The following is a 21,783-nucleotide window of genomic DNA, read 5'->3' on the forward strand; positions in this document are numbered from 1 at the left end:
CAACCCCCCCCCCCCCCCCCCCCCCCCCCACACACACACACACACACACACCCTCGCCACATCCAAATCTCTACCCCAGCTGACGTGTGTGAGAACTTGGCCCCCAATCCCCGCCCACCCTGGTGTGTGTATGTGTGTGTGTGTGTGTGGAATAAATGAGCTCATTCATACATGTTGAGAGGGACTCGGCTCCGTCCCCTCTCTCTCTCTCTTTCAGTACCAGCCCAATGTAAACAATCCAGAAGGTTCTGCAGCCAGCTAGCTAGCGAAGCCCGCTCAAATTATAGCCAACTGCTGCTATTACTGTGGAGAGCAGGCCCACTCCTCCCCTCTCATGTCCCCTCTCCTTCTATCGTCTTATCTTCAAACGGACATAAACTGATCTAAACAAATCCACAGATAGACAGATCAGCCTGGCGTCGTCTGCTAGTCTCCCTCTTTCTCTCTCTCTCTCTCTCTCTCTCTCTCTCTTCCACCGCACCTCGCGTCTCTTAATTTCCCCTGTTCTTCTTGTACTTGTTCTGTCATCATCTGTGCCATTGAGACCAGAATTGTTTTCTCCAGATGACTGGAGATATGAGGGTAGCCCTGGCTCCATCAAAACCTCAGTCGTGCCTTTCGTAGTGTGATTTTATGCAGCAAGGACCTAGCCTCTCTAAATACTGCAAAAACAAGTCAGTCTGCTGAACAGGATAACATATATCACCATAAAGGACAGAGAGAGAGAGGGAGAGAGAGAGAGAGAGAGAGCGAGAGAGAGAGAGAGAATAACCGGTAGGAGAGAAAATCTCATACAAATAAAACTGCGAAGAGTTCCAATAAAATGCCTGGCAAGCCTAAAAAGAATGCAATTAAAAAGTGCAAGCCCACAGTGTTGAAGTCTAGCGTGTTTAAAACACAACTTTCCCGATGACATCACCTCATAACCCTCCCTTCAGCCCATCCTGACCTTTAACCCCTGGCCCCCGCCCCCTTACCTCTCGTACTCCAGGTTGTCATGGTCGCAGCGCGCGTCCTTGTGCTTCTCCCAGTCCTTGCCGTGGCGACACGTGGTCAGCGAAACGATGTCCTTCCCGTTGTGGATGTGGTGGAGGGCGTTCCGGGTGTCCGAGCCGATGCCCGTCAGGTAACGCTTCCCCTTAAACATCAGCAGGTACTTCCTCCTGGGCGGGACGGAGTTCCTGACCAGCCAGCCCCGCTCGCCGCCTTTCAGCGGGTGCTCTTTGGAGAACAGGGGGATGGACACGTCGAAGCCGGGCCTGAAGTGCTCCGTGTTGAGGCTGGCCTTGGCCAGGATGGCCTGGCCTATGTTGAAACCCAGGTCCTCGGTGTAGTTGGGCCAGGTGCCCGAGTACAGGTTGAAGACCAGGTGGTTGCGCCCGTCGTTCCACAGCGGGTAGCCGCGGATGCGCTCGTCCACGTTGGGCACGAACTGTCCCGACAGCTGGTCGCGGTCCAGGGTGTCTATGCCCAGCACGAACAGGCAGGCCTCGCGCGGGTCGGCCGTGTAGTACCGCGACTCGCCCACGGACGCCAGGATCTTCCGGTAGCTCTCCGACACGCGCTCGCCCCTCTCCGGCGGGTACACGTAGACCCGGAAGCCGTCGCGGCCCCGCCGGCGGCAGCGCGAGAAGTCGAAGCAGGTCTCCATGCGGCAGCGGCTGCCCTTGTAGACGCCGGCCCACGCCTGCCTCGTCTGGCGGGAGGACTCGTCCGAGGGCCCCGGCCCCGTCTGGAGCTCCTCCTGGTGGGCGTAGCGCGGCAGCGACGCCCGGTCGGTCCAGACGGGCCAGGGCCTCACCGCCTCGCCCCGGTGGTGGGTCAGGAAGCGCAGGAGGCGGGCCTGGACGCCCCCGCTCCCCCAGTAGAAGAGGAGGAGCCAGCAGCACGCACACAGGCCCAGCAGGACATACTTCTTCCTGGCCTGCATGGAGGCGCGCCGACTCTCTCTCTCTCCGGTCCGCTCTCGTCGTCCCCTCTGTCGGCTGTCGTCCTCTCTGCCCCTCAGCGGTGAGCCTCACAGGGGTGGGCTGGGGGAGGTGGAGGTCTAACAGGGGGGGTCTCGAATGGAGCAGGGGGCCAACTTGGACATCGTCGTTGCTGCCTTCTTACACCGGTCCTGTGGAGTCGCCCCTCTCTCTCTCTCTCTCACTCTCACGTCAGTCTCTCGTCTTTCTCTCTCTCTCTCTCTCTCGTTCTTCCTCTCACAGGCGCGCGTTCCCAGCCTGCCGCAGCAGCGTCTGCGCGAGTCTGCCCCTCCGCCCGGCGCTGAGAACCATGAAGGGCAATTTCTGCTCTCGCCCCGGCTCCTCCCGCCTCATGGCGCCCCGCGCTGTCTCCGGGGGTCTCTCCTGGGGGGACGGACAAACAAGATCACAGCTCAGTACACAACCTTGCAGCCAGCGCTTCGCACACGCACGCATGCACACATACACATACGCACACACACACAAAACAGTACACAACCCACACTCAAAGCCAGTGCTCTTTCACACACACACACACACACACACACACACACACACACACACACACACACACACACACACATACACACAAACACAAACACACACACACACGCACACACACACACACACACACACAAACACAAACACAAACAAACAAACAGTACACAACCCATACTCAAAGCTAGTGCTCTTTCACACACACACACACACACACACACACACACACACACACACACACACACAATTATTCATGAAACACTGTCTCAAGTGATTCAACGATACACCCTTATACAGATACCATAAGCATACACCCGTCCCTTATACAGTTCAGAGTGCTTCCGCCCCGATGTACACCCAGTACCCAATCAGCACACACGCTCGCAATCAGCAGCACAGAGGCACAGGGCTGTGATTCACCCACAGAATCAAGTGTTATTCAGAGTGAAAGAAATTACTTTCTTCATAAAATCCTTGTCAAAAATACAGTATTGTGTCGCGCAGTAATCGTTCCCCTATTGCACTTGCAGATAACACGGCCTACTAGAGAGACATAAAAGAAATGAAGAAAAAAAAAAATATGTATAATATTCTAAGTGTTAAAACATGGTCTAGATACTACAGTATAAAGGTTCAGTTCAAGCATGTTTTGGTGTAGAAGGCTAAGCGTATAAAAAGACTGATATTATCATGCACTCCGCTTCGGTTGAAGAGCATCCGACACAGTTGAGATGCAGTGGAGGAGAAAATAGGGGAATGTTAGGCGTCAGAGAAATAAAGATTTGGAAAGTAGAGGAAAAAAGAGGCCCTTTCTGTTGGTGGTATCAAGACAACCGTTAACCTTGAGAGGGAAAGAGAGAGGGGGAGAGAGGGGGGGAGAGAGAGGGAGAGAGAGAGAGGGAAAGAGAGAGAGGGAGAGAGAGAGAGAGGGAAAGAGAGAGAGGGAGAGAGAGAGGGGAAGAGAGAGAGGGAGAGAGAGAGGTCTTTCTGTTACGTTTGAAAACATGCAACGGTTTTCAACCTGGTGCATTTATCAAGCCCACCACAACTCCCCAGCGGCCTTGTGTGAGTGAGTGCGTGCGTGTGTGTGTGTGAGTGCGTGTGTTTGCTTGTATGCGTGTGTGTACGTATGTCTGCGTGTGTGTCTGCATGTGTGCATGCGTGTGTGTGTGTATGCATGTCTGCGTGTGCATGTGTGTATGCATGTGTGTGCGTGCGTGTGTGTATGCATGTGTGTGTGTGTGTGAGTGCATGCATACGTGTGTGTGTGTTTGTGTGTGAGTGCATACATACGTGTGTGTGTGTGTGTGTGTGAGTGCATGCATACGTGTGTGTGTGTGTGAGTCTATGCATACGTGTGTGTGCATGTGTGTGTGCGTGCGTGCGTGCGTGCGTGCGTGTGTGTGTGTGGAACACCTCACAGAGAAGGCCAGTGTTCCTTCTGCCAGCCGTCACACAAAGGCAGCTTTCAGGTCTCACCTGACCTCCTTCTCTTTCTCTCCTTCCCTCCCTCCCTCTCTCTCCTTACCTCTCCCTCAAATTCCTGTGCCTCCCTCCTCTCCCCCCTCATGCGCGCGGACGCGACGCCCTCCCCCTGTGTGCGGGTGATGGGATCGATAACACGTTCAGTCAAGTACCAGTACCAGTCAAGTACAATACCGCCGTGTGGGTTTGGAATGGGAATGGACCGTTCACACGACTAGTCCGGTTCCTACTACACCTGTGTGTTTGAGATGTGTGTGTGTTTCTGCTTTGTGTATGTATACAGGTGTGTGTGTGCGTTTCTGCCTTGTGTATGTATGTATACAGATATGTGTGTGTCTGTGTGTGTGAGAGAGAGCTTTGTATATGTATACAGGTGTGTGTGTGTGTGTGTGTGTGTGTGTGTGTGTGTGTGTGTGTGTGTGTGTAAGCGAGAGAGAGAGAGAGAGAGAGAGAGAGAAAGAGAGAGTGTGTATCAGTAGATTGTGGCTGTTGGTTAGCGGCGACTCCGGCCAGCAGCAGACAGCACTTCTAGTGGAAAAACACACGAGGGATCCCATCGCATATTCCTCATCAATAATGCAGCCGAGGCCTTAGTTAAGACATTGATTTTCCTTTCTGCTTTTCTGTTCTGTTCTCTATCCCCGTCTCTGGGCTGGGGTAAAACTCTGTCTTCCTCCTCTTCCTTGGGACCCGTAGAGAGAGAGAGAGAGCGTCTATCCTGCCTGACAGCACCCTGACAGCAGCCCTGCCCTGGGACTAAGCCCTCCTCTCCACGGCCACAATGGGCTGACCGACATGGAATTAGATGAGCAAAATACCTATCTACAGTAATATACTGAAAGTCGATCGGCCATCGTCAGCGTCCGCGCTGGGCCAATTACCGCTGCCTATGACAACAACAACAACAACAACAACTACAACAACGTCACTCATTACCCTGTGCACCGCGTACAAGCTGACTGCACTACGGTAGTCGAAGGCTGTCAGCCGCAACATTAACAGCCATTAGTGGCGGTAGTAGCGCTAATGAATGTAGGCCAGCCCGGCACCAGTGGGGCATGCCTGGGCTTGGCGCAGCCATGGTGACCGGGCTGGCGGGGAGGACCTGCGCTGCTCTGTCACACGGCCATGATGGATCGTCATCGCATGGCGAGAGCTTTGACAAGGCCACTGGAGCCTGAAGGAGGAGGGAGAGTTCAGCGTGAGGTGAAGGTGCCTGCCTTCCTTCCTTCCTTCCTTCCTTCCTTCCTTCCTTCCTTCCTTCCTTCCTTCCTTCCTTCCTTCCTTCCTTCCTTCCTTCCTTCCTTCCTTCCTTCCTAATTCTCTTTCTTCTTCCTCCCTTCCCGTATTGCTTCCTCTCCACTATCCGTCCCTCCTCTCCAGAGAGGCTGACCGCTGGTCTGACAGGACTGCATGGCTCGGGCCTGCGTAGTTTTCCCTTCAATTATTTGGCATGTCGGCCTCAGCGGGGAGGGAAGGGCTTCGCGGTACTTCATGTTGGCCCGGAGACGAGGGGGAGCGGAACGGAGGAGGTCGACCTAAAAAAAACAAACAGCTAGGGCACAACAGATGTATGATTCGTCGCGTGAAACGTAGCGCCGATACCATTGCCAGCGTCACACTCCAGGCAATGGTCTCAGCAACAATATCCCGATCCCTCCCTAAACGGAGGCTGCAGGGTAGCGCGGCGAGACTGCCAACACAACACCGGGAAGTAGAGCAGTAGAAGTACACGCCTGCAGAATGTCTCAGGCCCCAGGATGCAGTGCGGGTGACAGCTCCTCCGCCTCTCTTGCTGAAGAAATGGTCTCAGGACCCCCAGGGGTGCCCTCAACTTTTGTCTTCTGTTCCCACAGCACAGAGTACAAAAACACTCTCCTTCAGATTGCATTATGTTAATGACAAGCCTGCAGATGACTCAATATAGCACAGAGTCAGGGTTTGGGGAAGATTTATTCCGTGTAGGTGTCACAGTGTTCACTGCGTCACTCGTCACTCCACGCTGCGTGCGGTCTCGGGTCCTCTGACTTGCCAACGTATGTGACAACCTTACACAAACACCGCCTTAACCGGCTACGCCACCGAAAAGCTGGCGATTCCGTGGAACGGGTGGGCGGTATTTATGCAGAGGAGTGAGTTTAACTGATTCAACCACTCTAAACTCACTCCACACACACACACACACACACACACACACACACACGGTCAACAGCACCATTGTCAGAGGTTTCCCTGCGTCGCTGGTCAGTATGGCCTTCACCCTCACTTGCACGTGCTGGTTTCGATCTCGGTTCCTCTGACTTGCCTACGCACACAACAACCTTACATAAACACCGCTTTAGCCAGCTGTAAGCCTTTGTGCTACTCTGAGCCTGCATTATGTCTGCTGTGGTTTGCGTAGCTGCACGAAGCAATTCCTGAACTGACACGGGATGAACGTCACACTCTGGGAAAATAATAAGCTGCTTCTCCCTCTGGCTGATCTGGCCTGCCTGAGTCTCTTTGTCTACCTGAATGGCAGAGATACTCATATGCTGAGACACAGCAGACACAGAGTCTGAATGACTACACTGGAAGAATGGGCCTGGGTTAAATCAGTGTCTGCGTGGGCTGCGTGTGTGTTTGTGTGTGTGTGTGTGTGTGTGTGTGTGTGTGTGTGTGTGTGTGTGTGTGTGTGCGCGTGTGTGTGTCATGTTATCTGTCTGGACTAAAGCTGCGGATACACGTTAGTCCAAGCAAATGAAGTGTTCCTGGAGAAAAAAGTGAATCTTGTGGTGAGGTGAGAGGCCCGGTTGGACTAAAATTAAACCCTGCCTGGACTCTGTCATTACAGGCGACGAAGGCGACGTTTTCAAACCAGACCTAGCCTCACTGTTCCATGTGTACATGTGGCAACCTGTGGGTGGAGAGGTTTGTGTGTTGGTGCATGGTGTTTGCGGGTTCATGTGTGTTTGTGGGGTCAAGTTCGGTGTGTGTGTGTGTGTGTGTGTGTGTGTGTGTGTGTGTGTGTGTGTGTGTGTGTGTGTGAGAGAGAGAGTGTGAGTGTGTGTTTGTGGGGTAAACGTGTGTGTGTGTGTGTGTGTCTGTGTGTGTGTGTGTGTGTGTGTGTGTGTGTGTGTGTGTGTGAGAGAGAGAGTGTGAGTGTGTGTTTGTGGGGTAAACGTGTGTGTGTGTGTGTGTGTGTGTGTGTGTGTGTGTGTGAGTGTGTGTTTGCCGAGTCATCCTGACCAGGAATGACTGAGGTTACACGGCGATGGAGGCTTTGCGTTCTGTCACACCCGCCTGCGGTGATCTCCGACAAACAAAAGTACTTCTCCGAAAACTGCTTTCGGCCAAACAACGCCCATGGCTAACCCGTCATTAAAGACTTACACATGCCTACATGATCCCCAAACACCATGTGCTGCTCTACATTCTGTTATCAGCCACTCCTGTCCAATCTGTGCTACCGTGGCAGATCACAGAGGCCTCGTTGAATTCTCTAAACGGCAGATCAGAAATCACCTCACGGAAGGAAGGAAGGCTCTATGTTTCTAGAGTTTTCAAACAGGGCCACAGTCTGCCTTCCAACGTGTCTCCCACCCAGAAAGCAGTGCCGTTATGAATGAGGCTCTCTAGTCTCTGAACCTGAGATCCAGCCAGCGGCGGAATGTTTCCATTAGCTAGAGGCTCCAGTACCTGAGGACCAGAACAATGACCATAAACCCTCGTCAAGCCCTAGTATATTCATGAAGCCATATTTTTTCGTAAATAGCCGTGTGTTCCTTTTTCTTTCTAATGAAAGCACGTTGCTTGTTTTTGGCCCGCTCTGTTCGGGGCTCTCTGACGGGCAGCTAATTAGATGTTTACCTCAAGCCGTACAAACACCCTACCCTCTCCAGCTTTCCACCTCACACTACTTCGTTTCCGAATGCGGGATAATTACAACTAGGCTTGATTAATTATGTTTCTACAATGCTGCTCTCCGACACCACCAGGGCTAATTAGCCACACGAACAAGATGGGTTGGAACAATTAGGGCCGCTAGCTCTGTTGTATTAGCAAGGGCTAATCTCGGCAGATAGCATGTAGTACATGCTCGGTGTGGTGGAACATTTCTTTATCTAGCTATATGGTGCTCCGGGCAGAAGATGTGCTGCAGATCCAGAATCAGATTTTACCCTTATAATTCTAACTTTAACAACTGAGGGGACAGTGGCAGGATGAAGAAAATCTGACATTGGGTTGGCTATAAGGGGTTACGGTCACACTCTAATCAGGGTTCAGTTTATATATAATTCACTCAAACGTTAAAGATTGTGACAGCAGTTAAAATGTCAAAGCGTGCAGGTTTGCTCATTGTACTGATAGGATGTGTAGGAACATATAATGTTGGGACAGGTTGGGATGACGGACCGGATATATTGTATCGTACAGAACGTGGTGAATAAAGTTGAACCAAAGATACTCTAGTCTCCGGTCGCATCAATACATGGTATCAGATACATGTTATATGGTGTCAGAAGCTTTGAATCCCGTCTTTGAGGACATTTACTCGTTCGGAAGAAGTTGTCGGGCGGGTAAATTAAATAACCGCGACGTGCGAACAACGTGAGTCCCGTTAGCTAAGCTAAGCTAATGCTAGTTAGATACTGCCCGTGTCCGAAATGCCTGCTACCTGCTATATAGCAGGCGAGAAGTAGCATGCAACTTAGTACCTACTACTCCACGAAAACGATATAGCAGGCGAGAAAATGTAGCATGCTACTCGAGTCAGGCGACGGGAATGCGGGTTACGTCGTTACGTCACGCTGAGGCGAAAAGGCGCTCAGTTACCCAGACCTCGAACCTGTGGTTAGTTTTCTGTGGTATTTTTATTTCTCCACAACGCCCGGTATCAAACATGTTCTAAATCAATGCGCAGTTCAAGATACAACTGAACCAAACAAGATTTGGATTTGTGTTAGGATTTGTCAAGGGCGAATGGAAAATAGCACCACAAACTCCCCTATTAGCCGCGTTCCTGTACCGCAACAGGAGCATTCTGTTCTGGCCGCTCCTCTGTTATGGCTACAGTTTCTGGAGCTCTGTAGCCTGGCTGTGCGATTGCGAAGTTGTGAACAGAATAAATACCACATACAAGCAAATATAACCTGCTCCGCTATAATGAAACTGTTAAAACTAAGATGCCTGGATAAAGAAATAATTTTTCTAAACAATATATTTGACAGAATTGTGATTTGATGGCAGGTACTTAACAATGCTAATGCACTGCTTCCTGGCGTCGGCCATGACATCTGTCCTGAAAATTTCGCTGAACAGTGACATGGCATGCTCCGATTTCCAGAATAGCCTGCTCTGAACTATGCCACGTTTTTCACTGTTTTTTTTCCGCCAATATAGCAGGCAGATTGAGAAGGAGGCGCTCGCACTGACCTGGGCGTGTGAACGTTTTCGGACTTATCTGGTCGGACTGGACTTCCTCATACAAACCGATCACAAGCCTTTCATCTCTCTGCTGGGCAGCAGAGCGCTTAATGACTTGTCACCTCGCATTCTGAGATTCAGGCTGCGACTGCTCCGCTTCACATACAAGATCGAGCATGTGCCTGGAAAGAAACTGATCACAGCGGACGCACTGTTCTGGGAGCCAGTCCATGGAGCGTCCACGGCAGAGGACATGCAGCTGGAGCAGGATGTGTGCGTGGCCATCAACCACCGCTTGCCAGCATCGGACGACAAGCTGGCTCAGATCAAGACCGCACAGGACACAGATGATATCTGCAAAAAGCTGAAAAACATGGTGCGGACAGGATGGCCAGAAAACAGAAAATGTCTCCCGTCAGACGTTCAACCATACTGGCAGTATCACCAGGACCTGCTCATAGCAGATGGGCTACTGCTGAAGGGCGAGAGACTTGTCATCCCTGTCACCATGCAAGAAGAAATGCTCAACAAACTTCACGAAGGCCACCAAGGCATGACCAAGTGTGCAGCCAGAGCACAGCAGTCCATATGGTGGCCAGGACTAACCAGTCAAATCAAACAGAAAGTGGAAAACTGTGTGATTTGTGCATGTGAGGCTCACAATGCACCGGAGCCGCTGCTGACGACAATGTTGCCCGACAGGTTATGGCAGCGCGTTGCAGCGGACCTCTTCCAGTGGAACAGTGCCATGTACCTCGTGGTGATTGACTACTTCTCACGCTACATAGAAGTAGCCAACCTCTCATCCACCACCACAGCCCACGTGACGGTAAAGCTGAAGTCTATCTTTGCACGCCATGGGGTCCCAGAGACTGTTGTCACGGACAATGGCCCCCAGTTCTCTGCAGCAGAGTTTGCATCTTTGGCCAGAGACTATGGCTTCACACACACAATGAGCAGCCCCCGTTACCCGCAAAGTAATGGGGAAGCCGAGAGAGCGGTGAGGACAGTAAAGTCTCTTCTGAAGAAGGGGGAGGATCTGCACAAGGCCCTCATTGCTTACAGAGCCACCCCCTTGGCCCACGGGTCATCCCCTGCACAACTGCTGATGGGCCGTAACATCAGAATGCCCTTGCCTGTCAATCAGGAAAAGCTACAGCCAGGTTGGCCTGACCTCCAGGCTTTCAGAAAGAAGGATCAGGACTTGAAAGTGAAACAAGCTTCCTGGTATGACAAAAGTCACAACGCCAAGACAAGACAAGAACTCAGACCAGGACAAAGAGTCTGGGTGAAGAACACAAACGGAACAGGAACTGTTAGTGGTCCAGCACATACACCGAGGTCTTTTAACATAGACCTGCCCTCAGGTAGTCTTAGGAGAAATAGATCTCACATCAGGGTCGTTCCAGAGACTCCCACAACGAGATCAGGCAGGTCCATAAGACCACCAAAGAGAATGGACTTATAAGCACAAGTCTCAGGTTAAAAAGCTGTGGTTTGTTTCACAAGGCAGAATAATCCTTGCACAGCTTCGGGGACCCAGGTAGTCTACCCTGACCCCAAGGGATTAAACATTCAAGTTCTATGTTTTGTTATTGTTTTGATAAAGAATGTCTCTCTGAAAATAAAAAAATAATAATTTACTGTTCATGTTTAAAGTATTGACAAGTTAAGTAAAATAAATGATAGCTCTTAAAGTCGCACTGAAACGGACGTTTGAGATCATCTAACTTCCGTAGTTTGACGTATTTCCGACGCAAACAAGCTATGAGGGTGGGACATATGTTTAGAGGAATTTGATTGGAACATTGACAAGTGGACGGGTTTTAAGAACTTTAGACAGATTCGACAGAAGGATAGCGTTGATTGACAGGTGGATGTCGTGAGATTATTGGCCTAAAATCTAAGGTACCTGTTGTCGTCATTGCACGTGACCTACCATTTTCCAGGAAGTAAGAAATTATATACTTTGATATAAGATTACAACAAAAGTAGAATTTTGTAATTTTTTTGGCATACATCGTTGAATAGGTGAACACTATGACCAATTATGTGAACCAAAATGGGACAGAATGCTTTTTTCATTTCAGTGCGACTTTAAGAAAGTCTGACATTAAGCTAAAAGGGGGAGATGTACTGATAGGATGTGTAGGAACATGTATAGTACGGGGATTAATGTAAGGACAGGTTGGGATGACGGACCGGATATATTGTATCATACAGAACGTTGTGAATAAAGTTGAACCAAAGATACTCCAGTCTCCGGTCGCATCAATACATGGTATCAGATACAACATGTTATACTCATCTCTCTCTCTCTCTCTCTCTCTCTGACAGGAGGTTCAGATACATTTCCTGGTAAAATAAATGTTAAACAAAACATAGGTTAAAGGGATAGTGTGCTATTTTAACACGTAAAAATATTATGATTGCAATACATTTCACAGGAGAGTATAATTGAGTATGGTAAGAACTGCTTCCCGTCTCGGAAAAGCACATTTAGCGTAGTTTTCCCAACTCATTTATGCATGCCCCATTTACTTCCATTGTAGAGATCCTGCAGAAAAACTGCAGCTAGCTCAATACTGGAATGATCTGTGAAATTATGGTCTCTATGTTTCAGGTTCATGGTAGACAGACCACAAATGGGGCTACATGTCCAAAATAGCATACTACCCCTTCAGAAACTGCGCTTGCCCTTGCCAGTCTGAAGACAGTCTGCCTGATGACAGTTATCTTGCCTGTCACCTCTGATTCAGGTCAGGCTCAACCTGTATTCTCGTTACAGAAACAGACCTCCATCATTTCTTCAACTCCTCTCCCACTCTAGAAATGTAATACAGTATCAATCGTGACTTGATCCAGTAATCCTCTATCTCTGCCCGGACAAAGGAGAATCGTGTCTCTTCTAATCACCTGAGGGCAGAAATGTACACCTCGCATATGATGTCACTGGTCATTCAGGTTTTGTATGCATGTGGGAAGACGTATCTCAGAATAGGATATAAAACAGGGTCATGGCAGATGAGCTGAAATGTGTCAAGGGCATTTTCAAATTGTCATGGGCATGGTAGTTCATATCAGGAGAGGGCAAAAATATAATTAGAAATGACTGAAAGATTTGTTTTACATCAAATTGTTTCTGAAACTAATATGAAATATAAATATAATGTATCTCTCTCTCTCTAATAAACGAGTAAAAGTGCATGCAATTTCTGGGCTATATCAGAGTTTCTGAAACGAAAATGAAATACATAAATGTTTTAATGTCTCTCTCCCTTTCTCTCTCTCTCTCTCTCTCTCTCTCTCTCTCTCTCTCTAATAAACTAGTAAAAGTGCATGCAATTACGGGGCTACCTGTTACAGATTGATATCCTGATGCTTTGGGATAAGCATACAGTCTTGTCCACTTCAGAAACGGTATGAGGTCCTGTTCGCCAAATCAAATTAGTTGTATGAAGCGCTGAAAAAACGGGATCACTCACAACTCGCTCATTATAACGATCTCCCCAAACAGAGGTGCGTTTTCATTGCGCACTGAGCCGTTGAGCGTCCTTCCCTGGGACTCCCTGGATCTAGCCTATAGAGTAGCTCGGTGTAGTTGAAGCAGCAGCAGAGCAGAGGCATACTACTTTCTCACCGGCGGTCCACGCGATTTACGAGCTCCACAACATGATTGAGTTACAAGACTGACACGCGCAAACATGCGCACCGTGCACGTCCATAAAAATGATCGCACACCAGCGTAGTCCGCCCGTTGTCTACACTCCCACTTTCACAACCCGTTCGCTTTCTGTCTCTCCGCGGTGGCGTAATTTAGCCGTTTGCTCAGGTCCACCAAAAGGCAACACCGCACTATTTCTCTCTGCAGCATGGATATTAATATACTACCTATTAGCCTACTCAGGCTGCTCTGTTCTTCAAGTCCAACAGGCTTGCTCTAAAACGAGCGGTTGACTCCGGTTCACGACAAGTGGTCTCTCCTCAGTGAAACCATACTGTATCTACCCCTCAACGCGTGAGTGACGAGGGTGTTACGCTGTGCAAACAATACAAGTGGGGGGACAATGCACCCTGTTGTGTCTGTCTATCAGACAGAAAAAGCTTCCCAAACATTCCGTACCTAGGTTACCCAGTTGGTGTACATTATTGCTGAGGAGTTAATTAGCAGACTCTGTGTATGGGATCCCTTGTGAGAAATTAATATTAATATTAATATAACAGATAGCCCGTCAATGCCCTTGGACAGTATACGCGATCATGGACAGTGTGTCCATATCCACGCGCATTAAGGCTCGTGTATAGGCAGAATATACAACAGCTAATCCATGCTCCTATCTACCCACAATAACCAGGTATAGGATCGATAGTCTGAATTAGACGTCACCGACACGAAGCACCGAGCATCACCGGGAGGGCTACATCACCAGCGCTGACTGCTTGAAACACGACAGAAGCTCGCTCGCTCGCTCTCACCGGGGAGTTAAAGACGGTAATCCCGTCGCAGGCGATGATTTCCTCTTGACTCCTCGGCCGAGCATTTGCACATCACCTCAGCACACATGCACAGGTTTCCGTTGGTTCTGGAATATGTGCGCTGAATTGTCCATTTCCAGCATCCACAATATTCCAAAAATGACCCGCCCCCGGCGTTTGTGATTGGCTCAGGCGGCCCGGAGGTACCTTCGACGAACAGAGCTGTTTAAAGAAAACACGCACATCTGGCCAGAGGTTCGGCGCAACCGGAGGATTTTTGAACCACTGAATTACGCTCGTTAGAAGAAATCCCTTGACACATGCCGAGGAAACATAGGCCTACTGTTTCAAGATGAACATATGCCTGACCGACGACCCCCCCCCCTAAAGTTTATTTCAGCTGTTGTTGAATTTAAAATAAGATAGGCCTATAGCCTAACTCATTTCTCTTTATCTATCTCTGTCCCTTAAAGGTACCCAATGTAGTTTTTGACCACTAGTTTGCGCTCCAGAGCAAATTTGAGAAGGTGGTCCCCGAAAATCCCGTACTACGTCATTGCGTCAATACGCGGAGCACATAATAGTGACGTTTCACACATTTTTGTTGTTTTCAAAACATTAGCTAAATATCATTTTGCGAAGAAATTAAAAGGTAGGAAAGACATTCAAGTGATTCAACATGTTTATTAGACTACAAGAAACCATATAATCGAGGAATTTCGAAAATAAACAAAGAACGGATTGTTTTGATTCACGTTTCGTTGGGTACCTTTAATCTCTCTTTCCCTCTCTCCCCCTCTCTCTCTCTCGCACGCACGGACGCACACACATGCACGCACACGCGCGCGCGCGCACACACACACACACACACACACACACACACACACACACACACACACACACACACACACCTTATGCATGCCCTGTACCTCTTGTTTTACAGACAGTATGCTTACCTTTAAGAGACATCATATATGACATGTGCTGGCCTAGTGCAGACAGAGGATGTTCATCATTTAAGCACTATCATATAACTGTTTGAGTCACAAGTGTGTTTTCTGTATCGCATAGTGTAGACATTTACAGCTCCATCATGATTATGATGGTGTAGCCTATAGTGGTTCCCTTCTCTTCCGAAAAATAACTCATTGTTGCCAACTCATTGCGAAATTGTCGTTTTTGGTCTCTTCCACCACCATGTGTTCAAAACACCGAACTACTTCTCCTTTGGAGCTCTCGAATCTCACATCTGTTCAGCGTTGGAAACATTAGTGGTGCAACTGTCCGTAAAATAATGTCAGAAACTGTGCTCTCAGGATGCTAACTCTCATATTGTAGGCCTCAATACATTAGGATTTTAAAAAGCCATAAATGCACTATAAGTGCGTGTCCATTTTGTTTGGGTGCCCAGGCATGTCCAATAAATCCAGTTCAATTAAGACAACCGGTAAAGGGGTTTAAGACTGACACAATGCTGCCATCACAGTCTCGCGATGCGTTCAGAGACTGACTCGTGAGTCTAGCTGTCATAACAATGGCATGACACATGCAGAATCTTTATGAATGTTGTCATTAATTGTCATCCGGTCAATTATTTCATTTTTAAAGCAAAGTTGACATTATTTGAGATGTCTTTTTTATGACAATGTCAATCCCAGCCAGACAGTTAATTTGATGTTAACCCATAAAGCTTTAAATCTGCTATATGCTATGTCACGTTTATGACAGATTATATCGCCTTGGTTAATGTCAAGTTGTCATTTAGCCTAAGCAATTGACCACTCGAGGCAGTGGGTTATTGTATGTCAGAACACACGACTATATAGCCTAGTCGTTTGTGTGTGAGAGGTCAAGAGTGAAAGTTGGCTCATCTGCGAGGGCTATCTCCCCCCTCCCTTTGGAATGAATCTGCCCCTGCTCACGTACAGGCTCCTCCCACACCATGAAAGAAACTCATTGGCTGTGTTTTTGAATGAGTTCATATAACAAGACAATACCATCGTTTTTAAAAGGGTAAGCGATGAGAGTCAAAATGTCTTTTCAGCGGAATTCTGTTATGAACGTCGGTGCTTTATTTATTCTTGGCGTGGTGGAGAGGTAGGTGGTGTTGTAGCCTACTGCAGACACGCGTTTTTGAGTTTGCATCTGCAGCCGACTTTGCTATCATGCATGCACTAATCCCCCAATGTAGGTATAGATAGCATGCTGCCAAATATTTCACTGTCAACGAATATGCAAGTGAGATATCACTCGCAGATCTGTGTTGGAGGATAATCCCACAAATTCGCCCAGGACCAGGACCGTGGTGAAATCCGCCATGTTACTACATACTCATCTTTGACCTAAAGCTTCTTTATTGACAGTGGATATAGACTTCAGCAGACGACCTAGCAGTATTATACATACCAGGACATACATTATTAGAATACAAGAGACTACAAGAGATTTGCCTCGTAGGCTATATTTGTTTATTAGACATAACATAAGACATAGGTCTAAAAACAAATACAAAACTAGGCTAAATGAAAGTGAAAACATACAGTAGGCCTACATGGTGGAGTGAAATACAAAACAAGGAAATGTGCTGGAGGAGCCAAAAACTGGGGTGGGTGGGGTAGGCTTGGTGGAAGAATTTTTACAGCTCACTTATCTGGCCCCCGGGTGAAAACTGTTTTTTTGCTTCCCTCTGGAATATGTAGGGGTGGGTCGTATGCCCACCTCCCTTGTTCTCTGTAAAGCGCATTGTGTTGCCTCTGGGTATGAAATGCGCTATACAAATAAAGCTTTGATTGATTGATTGGCTGGTAGGCCGACAGGCGGTTGGGGGAGAGGGGGGTGTCAGCAAGGGAAGTGGGTGGGATTACTAGTGAACTACTATGCCTCACATGCAAATAGTTTAGGTCGCACAATGACATGGAGAAATTCTGCAAGTCATTTGGGTATGTTATCACAAGTGTGTGTGTGTGTGCGTGCGTGAGTGTGCGTGTGCGCGCGTGAGTGTGCGTATGTGTGTGGGTGCATTCAGCAGTGTCCCAGCTGCAGTCAATGCCCTCCATATTTGAGATTTGTGAATGAGTCAAACATTTCACCTCTCCCCTCTCAGTCTGTTCCTCTCCCTCTCTCTATACCTCCCTATCCCTCTCTCTCCTGCTCCCTTTCTATCTCTCTATCCCTCTCTGTCATTCTCCCTCTCTCCCTATTCCTCTCTCTGTCATTCTCTCCGTCTCTCTATCCCTCTCTGTCCCTCTCTCCCTCAGTTGTTGTCAGACGAACGCCATGCTGGCGGCGCAGGCTGATCGTGTGATGTTGTTGGGGGAATGGGACAGTCGCTGGCAGGAGGATAGGATAGGCTTCCATCAGCCCAACGTACACAAGTAAACACTGTGCTTTTATTTACCTTGTCAGAGTTGAACGGGTGGATGGACAGAGGCCTACTGCTGAGATCGCCACACGTATTACACACGTATTAGCTTCTGCAATCAAGGCTCAAGGATCAACTTTGTCCCATTCCACAGGATGCTGGAGAGCAACATTGAGAAAGTCCTGGCGGGGCGAACAGGAGTTCGATTCTTCTTCCCTCTGTGCGGGAAAGCTGTGGATATGAAATGGTATAAAGATATAGTGTGAGAAAAGAGGAAAGATCCGCACACTGATTTCTCCACTTTATTGAAAATATACGCAAAGTTTCGTCCCTTAGACGAAAGACCTAAGGGTTCAAACGTTGCGTATATTTTCAATAAAGTGGACCGGGAGAAATCAGTGTGCGGATCTTTCCTCTCTTCTCACGTATGTACTCTAAGATCCAGCACTTCTAAGGTTGGATGTGCACACAGCTCTTTTGCCTTTTGTCATAAAGATATAGATTAACTTTATTATCCACTTGAAGCCTTTTAACCAGCATGCTGAGGATGAATGAAGTTATAACGATCGTCATTGTAGCGGAGTAGCCCCGTCCTCGACTCGAGAATCCCAATTATATCCCTCAGAATGTGCAGAGTTCCTGGTCTATAAACGATTGTTCCCAGGTGGAAGGTTCGGTTGGCGGTTGGAATCCCACCTGCCTCACATTATTAGACTGAATTGTGTGTGTGCGCGTGTTTGTGTGTGTGCGTGTGTGTGTGTGTGTGTGTGAACCCCAGGTTGGCTGACATGGGCCACTCCGTGGTCGGCGTGGAGATCTCAGAGAAGGCCATCAGGCAATTCTTTGAGGAGAACAACATGACATACACAGAGGAGGAGGTTCCTGCCCTACCTGGAGCTAAGGTCTACAAGGTACTGAGGCTGGGTTAGATGGTACTTGAGAGCCTTGGACTTAACTGCTATGACAGTGTTTTTAGATGTCATCACTCTAGATATTGTGTATAACACGGGCAGTTATCCATGTTGTCGTCTTTCCACAGAGCTCAGCAGGAAACATCTCGCTGTACCAGTGTGATCTGTACAATTTCTCCAGCTCCGTGGCGGGCCAGTTTGGAGGGATCTGGGACAGAGGGTCCTTGGTCGCCATCAACCCCAGAGATAGAGAAAAGTAAGACTCGTGCCTGGGGTATTCAACGCGGAAGCAGGAACACTTGGACTCATTTTCACTCACAACTCTCTAATGTCGTAGGTTTGGGAATAGGATGAACAAGTGTGACTCTGTGTCTGTGGTGTTAGGTACGCTGCTCTCATCATGTCCTTGATGGCCAAGGACTGTAGATACCTATTGGACACTCTGTTGTACAACCCAGAACTATACAAAGGTAACAGTGATTATTCTTGCACAGCACTGTCGTCACTCATTGATTGTCATTGACTAGTGAGTCAGAGAAGACTCTAGTCAATAGTCTGCTTCTCATCCACCTCATCGCTGTGTAAAAGCACTGCAGAAGTGGTGACCGCTCCCAATGCTCTTCTCCCCATATAAGAAATATCGGTGCAACTGCAACAGAACTAATTCCCATGCTAGATACAGCACTAATTTGCATTGTGACCCAGTAGCATAGTTCTAGCGTGTCACTTGAACTGGTCAGAGTTCTCTGTAATCAGATTACTAATCCTGCATTTTTGTCCTCAGGCCCTCCATTTTTCGTGCCCGATGAGCAGGTGCAAAGTCTGTTTGGTGAGTTCACTTGGAGGGAGTTGGGAGATTATGAGAGATTTTCAGATTAATCAAGGATTTAGATTAGATTTAACATGGAGTAGACATGATAGAAGAGGTTTAATGTGAAGTGTGTGTTTGCCTTAGTAGTTTCTACTGTAGGTGAGATGAGTTTTGATGTGTAGTTGTGGAAGTTAGCTGATGTTGAGTGTGTGTGTATGTGTGTGTGTTTGTATTTCCAGGGAAGAGCTGTGACATGGAGCTGCTGCACTCTGCTGATGCTCTCACAGACAGACAGAGGAGCTGGGGACTGGACTACTTCACTGAGAATGTCCACCTCATCACACTAAAGACCACTTAAAGAATCAGTGTGTAGAATTTGGTCTAGACTTGGCAGAAATTGAGTATAATATTTATAAGTATATTTTAATTTGTGTATTATAGCACAAAATAGAAGGGACTTGCACACTGATTTAAAAAAAAAGAAAGAAATGTTCAAACTCAGGTATACTGAGGACATTTCCTTTTTTGATATCAGTGTGCAAGTCCCTTCTATTTTGTGCTATATTATATTTTTGACCTACGCACCTGCCCCACAATCTGCTGGACTGATTATAAGAGCTCTCACCCAATTTTTGTATTATCCCATGAAAATAAGAAAAAAAAAGTGTTACCTTAGAATGAGCCCATAAGGTGTTGGTCCTTTCATAGAGGCCTCCATGTTGCATGATGTAATTGTATTCAGTTGTTTACAATCTGCAACCCGACCACTAGATGCTGCCCAAAACCACACATTGCACATTTAAGGATTAAGGGTTTCAGGTAGATCCTGGTGCTGCATGTCAGAAATCTAAACGGTATTTAGGTTGTTTTTTCAGTGTTTTAACCATATAGTAGGCTACTGTATCTCAAGGGCTCCAAATACTTTTGTGAGCTTGACAGTTCCAGAGTGTGACTTGATTAATTAGTCAATGTTTTGTATTGGCAGATTTGCATTTTGAGTGCTTTCCTGTGATGACTGCAATTGAATGAAGATTTTTGTCTTTTGATATCATTAAACAGATTCCTCCCTTGTACACAGTTGCTAGTGTTTGAGCCCATTTTTATGTGAAGAGAGCTGATCAATCCTGAATGTTTACATGGCTTGCTTGTAGGGTTGCAAAACTCCGGGAATATTCAAAGTGGGAAACTTTCCCTGGGAATTAACGAGGGTTTATGGGAATTAACAAGAATTAACAGGGAATTTTTGGGTTATTTATACCAACTGTATTTACCTTGTCATAAACAGACATAAATATAAGTTTGTTTTGTCATAAGCAGATATGCAGGTAAACATTTCTAATACAAATTTTAAAAATAAAATTTTTTGCTTAATCTATTTGAGCTTTCTGAGTGATAATTAATATGCCTGTGGAGTCATCGTGGTCTATTGATCAACGATCTAAAACTGTCATTTTGTCTCCTAAACCCACGGCCAAATGAATGGAGGTGAATAGGTGGCCTCAGGTCGGAGCTGGCAGGGGACGGATCGGTGAACTCAGGGCTCTACCCCCGCACGCTCCAGTGCAAACCCTGTGTCTCTAGCACCCCACACGGGGAGCTGGCTTCGCTTGAAGTTTTGTTTTGGTTCTGTGCACGTGTATGTTTGGTATTGCTGTATTGGTTATGTTGAGACCTTTCTTCCAGTCCAAACTGTCAAAATCAATAAAGTATTTCTTTAAGAAGTTGCTTGTCCATCAAGGTGCTGTAGATCATAACCTCGCCTCACCAGGATCTCTTTACTACAGCTGCCCCTAGAAAGTACTTACTTTGCAAGCAGTATGCATACAATTGGGACATACCACTTTGTCATAACATTGTGCCTTGAAATTTGCACATCTGTCCTGTCCAGGAAGTGACATTCATCCACAGCTGTTGCGACTTGCACATTCGTAAGACGTAATTTCCCCTGTGCAATGGATTGTGGGTCAGAATAGCCAGAGAAGTCTGCTGCTCCATACTGCAAAATACGACCGGATGTAGTAGGACATCCTGGTATTTTTGCCATACTGCATGTACTGAGCATGTGCAGTGGAAAAACCACCAGTAAATATCAGCGCATCGCCAAGTACTTCATCATGAGTATGATGAGCACACAGAGTGTGTACTGAATATACAGTATATGTAACAGTACAGGCAGCAGGATATGAACTGTCCGACCCGCAGGGCGGGCGGTCAGGTACCTTCTTCTGCTGGACTTTCCTGTGACCTCTTCATAGGGGAGGAGGGCAGCTGGCTCAATGAGCCCGTTGTCTCCAGTGGGACATCATCTCCAGGGTTTCTGTCAACAACAACAACATCAACATTAACAAACAAGTACATTTGTTTGAACCCTAACATCAAAAGTTGTGATATGTTTTACACCATAAAATATTTGTTTTAAAGAGTGATGTGTGTGTCTGTGTGAGAGAGAGAGAGAGAAAGAAAGAGAGTTTGTGTGTGAGAGTGTGTGTTTGTGTGTTAGAGAGGGAGAGAGAGAGTGTGTGTTTGTGTGTGTGTGTGAGAGAGAGAGAGAGAGAGAGAGAGAGAGAGTAAACAAAGATGGTCTAAGGGGGAAACTAGAGGGAGAATAAATGAGGATGTAAATTATTTGCTTATGGTCTGATCTAAAAGAGATGAATAATCTCGTGGTTTCATGTTAAAATTAAAAAAGGCATGATGCAAACGTCTGCCTCTTGTTACACTACACCACGATTCACTCTACTTTATCTCAGGTCTAGTAGAGTGGTATACACTGCAAACTGGTCCCCTAATAGTAGTTTGTAGACGTGGTATATCTCTCTACTCTATATCTCTCACACCGTGTATGCGACTACCCTGACTAGGGGACAG

General features: G+C 47.5%; 2 protein-coding genes across 4 annotated transcripts in view; one reads left to right on the forward strand and one right to left on the reverse strand.

Moving 5' to 3' along the window:
• Nucleotides 1–13,943, reverse strand: part of ext1c (exostoses (multiple) 1c) — a 51,071-nt gene extending 37,128 nt beyond the window's left edge. Inside the window, exons 1-2 of one of the 2 annotated variants that reach the window (XM_084455134.1) lie at nt 13,833–13,943; nt 978–2,351 (exon numbers count right to left, since the gene is read on the reverse strand). In XM_084455134.1, coding sequence (XP_084311260.1) covers nt 978–1,930 — 953 coding nt within the window. In that variant the 5' untranslated portion in view covers nt 1,931–2,351; nt 13,833–13,943. Of the gene's footprint in view, nt 1–977; nt 2,352–12,713; nt 13,327–13,832 lie in introns of those variants that run through there. The other variant, XM_084455135.1, reaches the window with a different exon arrangement.
• Nucleotides 13,944–15,784: 1,841 nt separating this feature from the next.
• Nucleotides 15,785–19,982, forward strand: LOC311323015 (putative thiopurine S-methyltransferase). Of its 2 annotated transcripts, none has more exons than XM_084455138.1 (8): nt 15,785–15,845; nt 17,090–17,206; nt 17,348–17,440; nt 17,972–18,104; nt 18,233–18,360; nt 18,489–18,574; nt 18,889–18,933; nt 19,155–19,982. In XM_084455138.1, exons 1-8 carry the CDS (start codon nt 15,805–15,807, stop codon nt 19,271–19,273), a joined length of 762 nt encoding a protein of 253 aa, XP_084311264.1. In that variant the 5' UTR covers nt 15,785–15,804; the 3' UTR covers nt 19,274–19,982. The 2 variants fall into 2 exon arrangements, with proteins under 2 accessions (XP_084311264.1, XP_084311263.1); XM_084455137.1 differs by lacking the exon at nt 15,785–15,845 and adding an exon at nt 15,859–15,929.
• The last annotated feature ends 1,801 nt before the right edge of the window (nt 19,983–21,783 follow it).

Source organism: Borostomias antarcticus, assembly GCF_949987555.1.
Source record: "Borostomias antarcticus genome assembly, chromosome: 21".
NCBI classification, from domain to species: Eukaryota; Metazoa; Chordata; class Actinopteri; order Stomiiformes; family Stomiidae; genus Borostomias; species Borostomias antarcticus.